Source organism: Ostrea edulis, chromosome 7, assembly GCF_947568905.1.
Source record: "Ostrea edulis chromosome 7, xbOstEdul1.1, whole genome shotgun sequence".
Classification (NCBI taxonomy): domain Eukaryota; kingdom Metazoa; phylum Mollusca; class Bivalvia; order Ostreida; family Ostreidae; genus Ostrea; species Ostrea edulis.
This window is the reverse complement of record NC_079170.1, coordinates 65,233,582-65,245,816: the sequence shown is the minus strand read 5'-3', so window position 1 is coordinate 65,245,816 and position 12,235 is coordinate 65,233,582. Positions and strand designations below refer to the sequence as shown.

Below are 12,235 nucleotides of genomic sequence, written 5' to 3'. Positions count from 1 at the left end.
TCCTCCTAGACACCTGATCCTACCTCTGGTATATCAAGGGGTCCGTGTTTACCCAACTCTCCATTTTATATTCTTATAGGAGTTATCTTCACCTTTCATGCTTGAAAAATGAGAAAATTCAACTACCCGTAAATTTTTTGAAAAAAGTCTGATTGTTTTCAAAAAGACGCATACACATCTCAATGTGTCCATAACCACTGTTCAAAGTTTGAGGAATGTCAAGTTAGAGGTATAAGAGAACTTGTATACACAAAATAGGTACCGTCTATTTAAGAAATGCTTTAAAAATTACCAAGTTCAACTACACGTACACATAAATGTTTTGAAAAATGTCTTCTCATTTTCAAAAAGACACATGCACATCTTCATTGTATCCATAACAATTGTTCAATGCTTGTTGACCAAGTTAGAGATGTGATAGGAGATGATTATAGAAAGCATGTACCCTATTACAGAGACTGCAATCCCCATTTGGGCTGGAAATGGTACCATCTTGAACCGCAAAATCCACTTTGCAAAAAGTGTCTGAATCCGAAACAGGGGTAGGGCGGCTCTACTAGTATGGGTACATACATGTATATTGACGGTTAAAGCAGAAGAAACCTTGGTCAGACAAACGGAGTAATCCATAGCTAAAACCATTATGTAAGGAACAGCCTAGCAATTGGTATGAAACACATCAGACAGCATTTGAACCGATGTCAGGTCGTACGTGTGTTTGCAATTAAATCAAAATTAAATCAGTAAACCATATAATTTACGAAATGTTGACTTTAAACGAGATTGTTGAAATACTGTAATATCAACTTATTTGTCAGTACCTGCCTTGGTTTAAAAACTGTTCATACACGGAGCATGCTATCGCGCATCGAATCGGTTTAGAGACATAAACACCACTTACAGGCGATAATGAATATCAAAATAGAAAAAGACCCTCAGACTTATTGAAATATTTATTATGCAGGTATGTGTCATTCCTAACATATCTTCAAATTTATATGTTTCTTTTTATTAAAAGAATTATAATTTGAATTTAAGCTATTTACAATATACGTATATCAAAATGACTAATTTTAACATTCTCCTACATCAATGTAAAAAGAAGAGAATCTAGATAGATTAGCGCTTTAAGAAGGTAGCAAAATGGTTCATAACTCCGTCAACCTCTGGACGCTTTTTAGGATCGTATTCCCAACAACGCTTTATCAAGGCCATCCAGTCGGGTGGAGGTTTGGATTCCATCGTCATAGATGGTCGCAGGCCACCTTTTACCGCGCTCTCTAGGGTTCCAAATAACTGTGACTGTATGTGTTCCGCGGCGTCTATCCCATACCACATCTCCCAAAGAATGATGGCAAGACTAAAGATATCTGCTTTCCGGTTGTGGATTTCCGTTTGAAGTAGAACTTCCGGTGCCATGTAAGCTGGAGAACCAACAATACTCCCTGCTATTTCTCTTTGGGGTTTGGTCAGTCCTACGTCAGTAAGCTTAATGATTTCTTTGCCGTCCGGTCCCTTTACGAGCTATAAAAAGGAAGTAAAATTCAGAGATTCGATTTAAATTTCAAGAATACTAATACAGAATGCTTATTTCCAAGTTTTTATACATCAACACGTGTTCTGTACATCTTCAACAGGTTTTGCCATTAACCCAGATTGACTTTAACACCAATGTAACGCTGTCTTTCAATACGTAAAAACAAGATACTGACCAAGATGTTCTCTAGTTTTAGATCTCTATGGACCAGATCTTTGTTGTGTAAGTATCGCAGGCCTTCACAGATCTCGATCACCATTTTGGCCATATCTTCCATTTGATCCACCTGTACAGAGTATATCGTTCCGACTTTGGCTGGATTGTCATAGTTGTCACTGATGACTTTCTCTTTTAAAGTCCCTGAGCAGAATTCCAAGACCATGATCCAAAACAGACGTCCCTTTCCTCTCACTTTGTCCTCGCGCAAAGTGGCTCCAAAATAATGGACGATATTCTTATGATCCAACTCTCTGAAATAGATTTGAGATTTTTATGAAATTCCATTATCTCTACATACATGTAGTTTGCGGAGTATAGTATCGAAAAAGAGATTGTTTCTTAATACATTGGGGTAGGGGGTCTTCGACTTCTGTCATTTTACTTAAAATTACCTCATTGTGCGATCCTCTAAAAGTACATCAGATATATTGTTTTCTTGTAAATAGTCTTTCCCTATTTTTAGTGCAATAGTTACAGGTGGCCGATAGCAGACCATTTTCCCTTTGAAAACATCTGCAAAAGATCCGCTCCCCATCAGATCTTCTGTTTGGTTGTATTCCAAGTCTCGTAACCGATAGTCCATTTCCATTATTTTTTTAACATAAAAAACGTCCAGTTGTCCTTGGAGCTTTGTACCCATACTCAGAAACTTTGGGAAAACTTCCCTCAAATTGTACTCGGCGTGTTGGAGATCCTCTTGGATATTTTTTATCAATTCTTTATCAGCAGCGACGAAATCAGGGATCTTTTTCGCAACTGTATCTACACCTTTTGCAAAACGTCCGACAAATTTACTGATCTTGATCCTCAAGTCATCTCCATCAAAAATGTTTTCAATGAAAATGGAAACCAGTGACATCATGCCCTGGCGTGCATTCTTAGCAGCGTATCCTTTGCAGATGTCTCTAACGCGCTTGTCGCTGGGTGACAGACCCCCCGCACTGCTAACCATAGCCCCTAGACTGTTTAGCTTATCGCCTCCGGTAGATTTAGTTTCTTTCGCTTTTGCCCAGATTTGTCGGACAGGTGCTTGTTTTCTCATTGACTTGTGCAAATCTTTGATCACCCTCACATCGCCGTCAAGAAGTGCACCTACAAAATACAACTCAAAGTTTCAAACGAAAATTCCATCATTCCTCAAGAAATAGCCACAATTAGTTTGCATAACCTCATCGTAGTAAAATTTAACAAGATGTACTGTGAGCAATGCTCACTAAGAATACCCCCTGCTTACCCCAATCTCCCAAAGGGTGTTGTTAATAGGTATAAATTACCTCTTTCCTGAGTGGCATAAACCTACAATTTTGACCTTGAGATCAAAGGTCAAGGTCATAAAGGGGTCATGAATGTACATGACACATAGTCTCATGGTGATACACCCATGTCTTATGGTATGACTATGTCAAAACCCTATAATCAATTTTGACCTTGAGGTTAAAGTTCAAGGTCATCTAGAGGTCATGAAGGTACTTGACACATCATCTCATGGTGATACACTCATGTGTCAAATATGGTATGCCTATGTCAAAGAACAAAGAAGTCATGGCCCTGACACGAATACATTGTAAAAACGTTTAATTTTGACCTTGAGGTCAAGGTCATATTGAGGTCATGAAAGTACATGACACATCGTCTCATGGTGATACACTCATGTGTCAAATATGGTATGCCTATGTCAAAGAACAAAGAAGTTATGGCCCGGACACGAATCTGGAGACAGACAGACGGATGGACGGACAGACAGAGTGATTCCTATATACCCCCTAGAACTTCGTTCGGGGGGTATAAATATCCGAACCACGATATGAGAAAATCGTCCCCAGAATAAGAGAAATAACTCCCATATGAATAAGAATATCGATTTATTTGATTTTATCGTTTTTCAAGTTCGTTACCGTATTAGTGTTCTTAGATATTTTGAAATCATTTAATAACTTTTAAAGTGATGACTTCACAACGATGCTGATTGGTTGAAAAATTCGTTTGATTTCTCTGTCAAAATTTCGTTCGGAGTTCATCTGCACTAAGCACGCGGGACTACTTTTCTATGGAATGCGTCTTCCCCGTTCTAATTTTAGCGCTATTTATAGAACGGGATTTTCTACACAAGCATTTTATATAACGACATGCATTCGTTTGATTTTTGTTTTTCATTGCAATCAAAAATAAGCACAACTAAAGATATGAATAAAATACAAATTAATTTAAAGAAACAATTCATAAGCGATGACGTGGCAAAATAGTCAACTTGATGACGTGGACCCCTTACTGGTAGAAGTAGACAGATTACACGAATTCCCGGTATGAATCGTCTGCTTTACGAGATCGATAACATGACGGAGCAAGTGGCGACTTCTGATTTGGTAAATATTAATGAAATTGAATTGCGTTATATGGGGCTCAGTCAACGAGTGCGTTTTACATGTAGATGAAGAGGTGTTGAACTTTTTACTCGATATTGAAATGGAGCCGAGTTGCATTCTACCGTTCCAACGACACAACCAGTGTTCAACATCTCCTCCAACACAATGCAGCATAAATCCAGTCACCACTTGTTATCCTCCTTTATATTTAATTCAGCTTTTAACCATTGTACCTTTAATTTGGCGTACAATTCATCTAAATCTGCACAGTAACTGTTCCTCACCTGAACGCACAGCCATGCCGTTTGTTGTTGTTTTCATTCTTACATATATATGTATTACTACGCGCCATTTCAAAAACGTTGATCAAGCTTTTTGATGGGAGAAACTATTTGTTTTTCTATCTTAAAAACATAATTAAATGATAAGAAATAAAACTTATAATTCTTTGTTTGATGCATGTATCAAACGAAACATTGGACGGAAAACTTCATCAATGCGCTACGTAAAAATAGAGTGTAATGTTGCCGATGTTGAGAAAAATGGAGACGAGTACTATTTGTAAGTATATAAATGGTGACGAGTACTATTTGTAAGTATATAAATGGTGACGAGTACTATTTGTAAGTATATAAATGGAGACGAGTACTATTTGTAAGTATATAAATGGAGACGAGTACTATTGTAAGTATATAAATGGAGACGAGTACTATTTGTAAGTATATAAATGGAGACGAGTACTATTTGTAAATATATAAATGGAGACGAGTACTATTTGTAAGTATATAAATGGAGACGAGTACTATTTGTAAGTATATAAATGGAGACGAGTACTATTTGTAAGTATATAAATGGTGACGAGTACTATTTGTAAGTATATAAATGGAGACGAGTACTATTTGTAAGTATATAAATGGAGACGAGTACTATTTGTAAGTATATAAATGGAGACGAGTACTATTTGTAAGTATATAAATGGAGATGAGTACTATTTGTAAGTATATAAATGGAGACGAGTACTATTTGTAAGTATATAAATGGAGACGAGTACTATTTGTAAGTATATAAATGGTGACGAGTACTATTTGTAAGTATATAAATGGAGATGAGTACTATTTGTAAGTATATAAATGAAGACGAGTACTATTTGTAAGTATATAAATGGAGACGAGTACTATTTGTAAGTATATAAATGGAGATGAGTACTATTTGTAAGTATATAAATGGTGACGAGTACTATTTGTAAGTATATAAATGGAGATGAGTACTATTTGTAAGTATATAAATGGTGACGAGTACTATTTGTAAGTATATAAATGGAGATGAGTACTATTTGTAAGTATATAAATGAAGACGAGTACTATTTGTAAGTATATAAATGGAGACGAGTACTATTTGTAAGTATATAAATGGAGACGAGTACTATTTGTAAGTATATAAATGGAGACGAGTACTATTTGTAAGTATATAAATGGAGACGAGTACTATTTGTAAGTATATAAATGGAGACGAGTACTATTTGTAAGTATATAAATGGAGACGAGTACTATTTGTAAGTATATAAATGGAGACGAGTACTATTTGTAAGTATATAAATGGAGACGAGTACTATTTGTAAGTATATAAATGGAGACGAGTACTATTTGTAAGTATATAAATGGAGACGAGTACTATTTGTAAGTATATAAATGGAGACGAGTACTATTTGTAAGTATATAAATGGAGACGAGTACTATTTGTAAGTATATAAATGGAGACGAGTACTATTTGTAAGTATATAAATGGAGACGAGTACTATTTGTAAGTATATAAATGGAGACGAGTACTATTTGTAAGTATATAAATGGAGACGAGTACTATTTGTAAGTATATAAATGGAGACGAGTACTATTTGTAAGTATATAAATGGAGACGAGTACTATTTGTAAGTATATAAATGGAGACGAGTACTATTTGTAAGTATATAAATGGAGACGAGTACTATTTGTAAGTATATAAATGGAGACGAGTACTATTTGTAAGTATATAAATGGAGACGAGTACTATTTGTAAGTATATATATGGAGACGAGTACTATTTGTAAGTATATAAATGGAGACGAGTACTATTTGTAAGTATATAAATGGAGACGAGTACTATTTGTAAGTATATAAATGGAGACGAGTACTATTTGTAAGTATATAAATGGAGACGAGTACTATTTGTAAGTATATAAATGGAGACGAGTACTATTTGTAAGTATATAAATGGAGACGAGTACTATTTGTAAGTATATAAATGGTGACGAGTACTATTTGTAAGTATATAAATGGTGACGAGTACTATTTGTAAGTATATAAATGGAGACGAGTACTATTTGTAAGTATATAAATGGGAGATTCAAGAAGACGAGACTATCAATATAGCAGTAACAGTACCATTAACGCCGTGAAGGTGGTTCATGAGGGAGTTATGTATAAATGTAGATAACTACAGTAATAACGATGATTCCTATCTCAGAGTACGACCTAATCACTAGAATACCATATACAATGTAGATGAACGCTATTTATCGTAGTCATTTATTTACTGTATAGTTTGTTCTTTATCTCATTCAGACCACGTGAGGTTACTCGTTAAATGTTACAGAGGAAAGCAAAATTGGTCTTCCTCTACTTCGCTTGGAACTTGTTCATGAGAGGTATAATCTGGATAGCATCAGTAATCCTCAACTATGTTGATAAATAGACAGAATCATCAATTACATTTGTATATCTTCCGTCTGACATTTTTTTTAAAAATTGACATGGAAATTCTGTATGCTGAGGGATATCACTTTGTTCTCCTTGCTGTCTTATATCTATACCTACAACAATATACTTTGATCATGTGGGGATTCGGGTTAGAATAGGTCCCCAGTATCCCCTTGCTTGTCGTAAGAGGCTACTAAATGGGGCGGTCCTTCGGATGAGACCGCAAAAATCCCGTGTCACAACTAGTGACATTCTTTCAAAGGGTCGGGAGTTTGGGGGAATAGCTAAAACAGAGGAACAATGAATGATTCTTAAAATCTGGATCCTGTCCAGAGTGCTACCGTCAGTGAACGAAATCTAAGTGTACGACTCACTCTCAATGAACGAAATCTAAGTGTACGACTCACTCTCAATGAACGAAATCTAAGTGTACGACTCACTCTCAATTTCTTTAAGTTGGTCCTCATACACCTGGCACTCTCTGGTAAACTTCTCCAAAATCCTCGCTTTTATTCCATCTACACGTTTGTTGTCAAATTCCCATTCATCTACCTCCTTTGCTATGATGTTACCAATGACGTCATTGGCATCTCTAGCCACTTTCTTCCAATCCTTTGATGAGCCGACACATTGATTTTCCTGGATGTTGAAGACCTTCTCGGTAAAGCTTCTACTGCGTAGTGAGGACGCTAGATCTCCATACAGCTGCTCCTCTTCGTATCTGATATCCGTTTTTAGGTTTTGGATGGTGGCCTTGGCATTTTGTTCCAGATGTTTCATCCGCCTTTGAATGTCCTCAATTTCGTTTTCCTGTTTTTCTCTTCCGGTTGCAGCCAATGTTCTCGCCACTTTTAAAGAGACCAGAGATCGTTTCAATATCTGTGACTGAAACCTACAAAAAATCATCATCATCATCATCACTATCATCATAATTATCAGGATACTTTTCTTTAATCTCTTTCCAAATTTTATCAATATTTTGCATAGCAAATGGAGAACAAATTTCCTTGATCTACATTTCCCCCACCTTTTAAAACAGTTTAAATATTTTATCTACCTGTAATGGCTATTAAGTTTGTTCCTAAGGCTCGCTGGAAACAATTTCTGTATACCCTGAACCAACACTTTCTGGTGATCTTCCGTTCTAGTTTTGAAGGCGACATTTTGCAAAGCCTACAATTTCAAACGCCTGTACAGAAACACTTGCATGCGTTCAAAAGTCAGAAACATCAGGAAATTTAATTTGAAATGCGTGCACCCAGACAAAGGATTGACTCCAGGGATACAGTTCTTACTATTTAGATTAATTAGCAAACACTTGTGATTTTCCTTATATATTCATTCAGTAGATCGCTATAATTAGAATTTACGTTTCGACCACTTACTTCACTGACTGACATAAAGAATATGTTGCTGTCTTTCAGTCCAGGATAACACTGTTTAAGTTTGTACGTAGTCGTGTCCTTGACCTCCTTCAGATCCCTGGCATCCACGGAATCGGTTTTGTTTCCGATAAATATGGTTGCTGCCGGGTTATAATCGTCTCCCGCTGAGTTCACAACAAAACGAAGAAAGTCCCTTAACTAATGAAAAAGATATCAATCGACATAAGAAAAAGTGGGAGGGGGGGGGGTATCAAATCACTTTTGTCATCTTTAAGTTTAATCTAAATTAAGCCTCGAAATTGTTTCTTTTTCTTCATTTATGATAATTGATTATTGCATCTGGCGCTTTGACTAATGTAATTCTTACTCGTCCTGAGTTAACTCCCCCTGCTGACGCGGTATTGACAACATAAATGGCGCCAAAGGATTTAGCTAGATATCGTTCAACCTGACTGCTCTTCCGTCCGTGTTCTCCAAACCCAGGACTGTCCACAATCACAACGCCCTCCTGAAAATATTGGCATATTATAAAAACCTGTACATTTATCAATTTATTAATGTTTATTTCAGTACAATTAATTTCCATTATCGCGCACCTCTAACATTTGGAAAGGCATGTATATTTCTATTCGATCAAAGGGATTGTCATCATCCTTAGGATCTTTATGTTTAATTCGGTTTTTCAAATCTTCGATGCCAGGAGCACTGTCAATCTTGATGATATCGGGGGGTCTGCGCTTCTTTGTGTTTCCAGGTTTGTAGTAACAAATTGCCTCTCTCTCGCCATTTCTGGACTTCCTTAACTCGCAAATAGTTTGCGTTGCTTCGATGGCGGAAACCGGAAGTACGTCTGTTTCCAGAAGAAGATTGATGAAACTGGATTTACCAGCGCCTGTATCACCTAAAATGTACAGAGTATGTCAGTTCAATATTCATACAGATTCAGGATTGGAATTTCAAATTTATGGCTGTCGCAATCTATAATTTTGAATTTTTTGAATGCTGAATTCGTAAACTAACACGATATCGCCATCGGTATATTTTCTTACAATTGTGCTTAGCATGTGTACAGAGAATATTTTTCATTTTTCTTTCATTGCTGTACTCAATACTTAAGATAATTAATTTATATTTTTTCGGTATCATTTACCTGCCACAAGAATGACCAGCTCCCTAGAATCTAGTTCTTTTCTCCGTGCTGCTATATAGTTCACAAGGTCAGGATAGGCGGAGTTAAGGTTCTTCTGGTACTGAGGCGGAAGCCCTCCGTAGTATCGCAATATTTCATCATATATTTCCTGTAATTTCTCTCTATTCCGAGTGTCCAATTGAATGGCTTCTGTCAATCCAGCGTTTGGGTCTGGGACGGGCTGGAAAAAGATTATCCATATTTTGAAAATAGTAAAGTGTTTTTTTTCCGTATATAATTGCAAGTGCACACAGTAACTGACTTTAAACCTAAGGTTTTTGATAACCTTCTGTAGGCGATATCATTGTCATAGCTGTAGATTCTTGAAGTTACAAGTTTAACGAATAGTTTCATCTTATACATGTAGGTTGAAATGACGTTTACTGATGCATGGTTTACGGTCACGGAACAATTTCTTGCACATAAAGAGGACACATCGCATACAAAGTAGATCAACTGCAAAATCCATGCAACAGAATCCCAGAAAGATGTGTAAATCTGTAATGTTAAACCCGAAACTGGGAAAACACGGACTAGAAACCAACAAAGGCCCTTAAAGATTTGTGACATGTGTATTGTAGCTGCTTTGAAAAAAAAAATTATTCTGCATATTTTTCCACAGCTCATTTTCCTTTTCATTGCGTGTTGTGGTTCAGTCTCATTTCTATCAACAATTTGCAGACAAATCACTGCACGATTGACTGGTATGTAGATTTTTATGTCTGTTTAACCAATTGAAAATAAAAGTGTAGATAATGTCTTAGTTGTGAAATAATGAGCACTTCATGGACACTATGAACAAGGACAAAAAAGTTTGTGATCGATCTCCTGCAGAATATCTTATATAAAACAAATTATACATGCATTGTGGATGTTAGATATGTTGGTAGGCGGCATAAAGAAAACCCCGGATAATGGAACCAAAAATGTCTCTTTCAAAGTAATTATGCTAGTATGTATGTTTCCATGTACTCATATTCCGGAACCAAATAATCTTACAGCATCACGAAAACACACTCATAGCAGTAGATATCTCAAACTCATATAAGTAAACTTACGATATCTCAAACTCATATCAGTATAATTACGATATCTCAAACTCATATTAGTATAATTACGATATCTCAAACTCATATCAGTACAACTACGATATCTCAAACTCATAACAAGGAAACACATACTCACATCATAACATCATTACATTTTAAGACTTATACCAAAGAGCTGCATGTCAAGGTCAGCCGCGCCAAGGTCAAAGCATTTCACTTCGAACAGATCTAGACCTACACTGTAAGAAAGCGTCCTCCAAGCCCGCCACGAATTAGGCCTGACAATGACGTCTTAGCGTACACAATTATTGACAATGACGTCTTAGCGTACACAATTATTGACAATGACGTCTTAGCGTACACAATTATTGACAATGACGTCTTAGCGTACACATTTATGTAGAATTTCTCAAAATCGTTTCGTTCCAGTTGGATAAGATACTTGGAAAATATTTTAGTCAACAGTATAGACTCTTATCATCTATTTTTCGCTATTCTTTTTTGACTGGGTACGACGAAACAGCGAAAACGTCTACATTTCAAGTACTCTCCGCTATCTTGGCTAAGTCCGATGTTTACTAATACTTGTAAATATCGTTTAACCCTGACAAATTAAAAATAAGGCGACCCCCTTGTCTGTTCATGAAGATATATGCAAATATATAGGATCTTAGTCAAAATTAAATACCCTGTACAAAGAATGGGTTTCTTCTACTGTGTTTTTTCGGGTATGCAATTTTTGAAAGTATAATCATCGCTAAACATCACGGTCTCTGCTTATTTACGATACGTGGGTATTATGAAAAACCCGGGTCAAATTGCTTACTCTAATTACAAATTACTCAAGTTTTTTCTCTCGCTAAATTGTATTATACCCCTTTGTTTGAAGTGTTAACACCGAGCACGTTATACATTGATTTACGCCCTTACGCTACGCAAGACTGGGTCTCTTAGGAATGCACTGACAGTAGAGGTACGGTCTGACATTTAGCATTGTTCCCGACCAAGTTTTGATAAACAAGCACATAAGAAACATTACACATGGGTGCCATTTTACAAGTTGAAAGTATTTTCTCTTAATAAACGCACAGTACACTTGGTGTCGGTTGATCGTCTGCTAGATAGTACGAGACAGAATTTCAATTAAGTTTTAGAAAGACGTTGATCTACAGTGATGCCTCAGAACCAAAATAAAATCTGAGAGGACTTTCACTGACCCGGTGTCGGAAACTAAATCTTCATTAGCTACATACTGCTATGCAATACCTGCATTCAACAGAGCGTTCTCCGTGACAGACGGCATGACTTACCTGTGGGTTAGAAGTAACACCCGGGCCTTTTCGATCAAAAAAATCCAGCAACAGTCGTACATAGTCCTCACGGTCTTTAAGTGGTCGTCCATCGTTTTCCACATTCCATTGTTTTTTTAATGAACGCAATGAGGCAATGTCAGGAAGCTTAATGATGTCCTCCCGACATTTAATTTCTACCGGCATGCTGTCGGTGTCTAGTTCCACCCTTCTCCCGGTTAGTACTTTTAATTGTCGTCTGTAATGGCTGTGGTTAGTCCTCTCGATTGTCGTCTGTGGTTCAGAAACCGGTCCCGGTCTCGCTTCCACTTATTTGTAAGTGTCAGTATGCTGTACCTTTAAGTCTAGCTTATACGTCATGTTAAGCTCTTCCTGGATAGGAGATCACGTGACTACCTATATTCATGCAACTACCTGCGATTTAAAAATAAACCTTTTGGAAAAAACACAC

The 12,235-nt window shown here is 36.6% G+C and overlaps 1 protein-coding gene across 1 annotated transcript; it reads right to left on the bottom strand.

Annotated features, from left to right (window-relative positions):
• Positions 1 to 940: 940 nt before the first annotated feature.
• On the bottom strand, positions 941 to 12,211 carry LOC125655888 (uncharacterized). Its single transcript, XM_048886414.2, has 10 exons — positions 11,785 to 12,211; positions 9,387 to 9,606; positions 8,833 to 9,137; positions 8,604 to 8,744; positions 8,237 to 8,434; positions 7,909 to 8,024; positions 7,292 to 7,743; positions 2,149 to 2,848; positions 1,713 to 2,007; positions 941 to 1,524 (listed from the first exon to the last, which is right to left on the bottom strand). Exons 1-10 carry the CDS (start codon positions 11,968 to 11,970, stop codon positions 1,120 to 1,122), a joined length of 3,018 nt encoding a protein of 1,005 aa, XP_048742371.2. The 5' UTR covers positions 11,971 to 12,211; the 3' UTR covers positions 941 to 1,119.
• Positions 12,212 to 12,235: the final 24 nt, after the last annotated feature.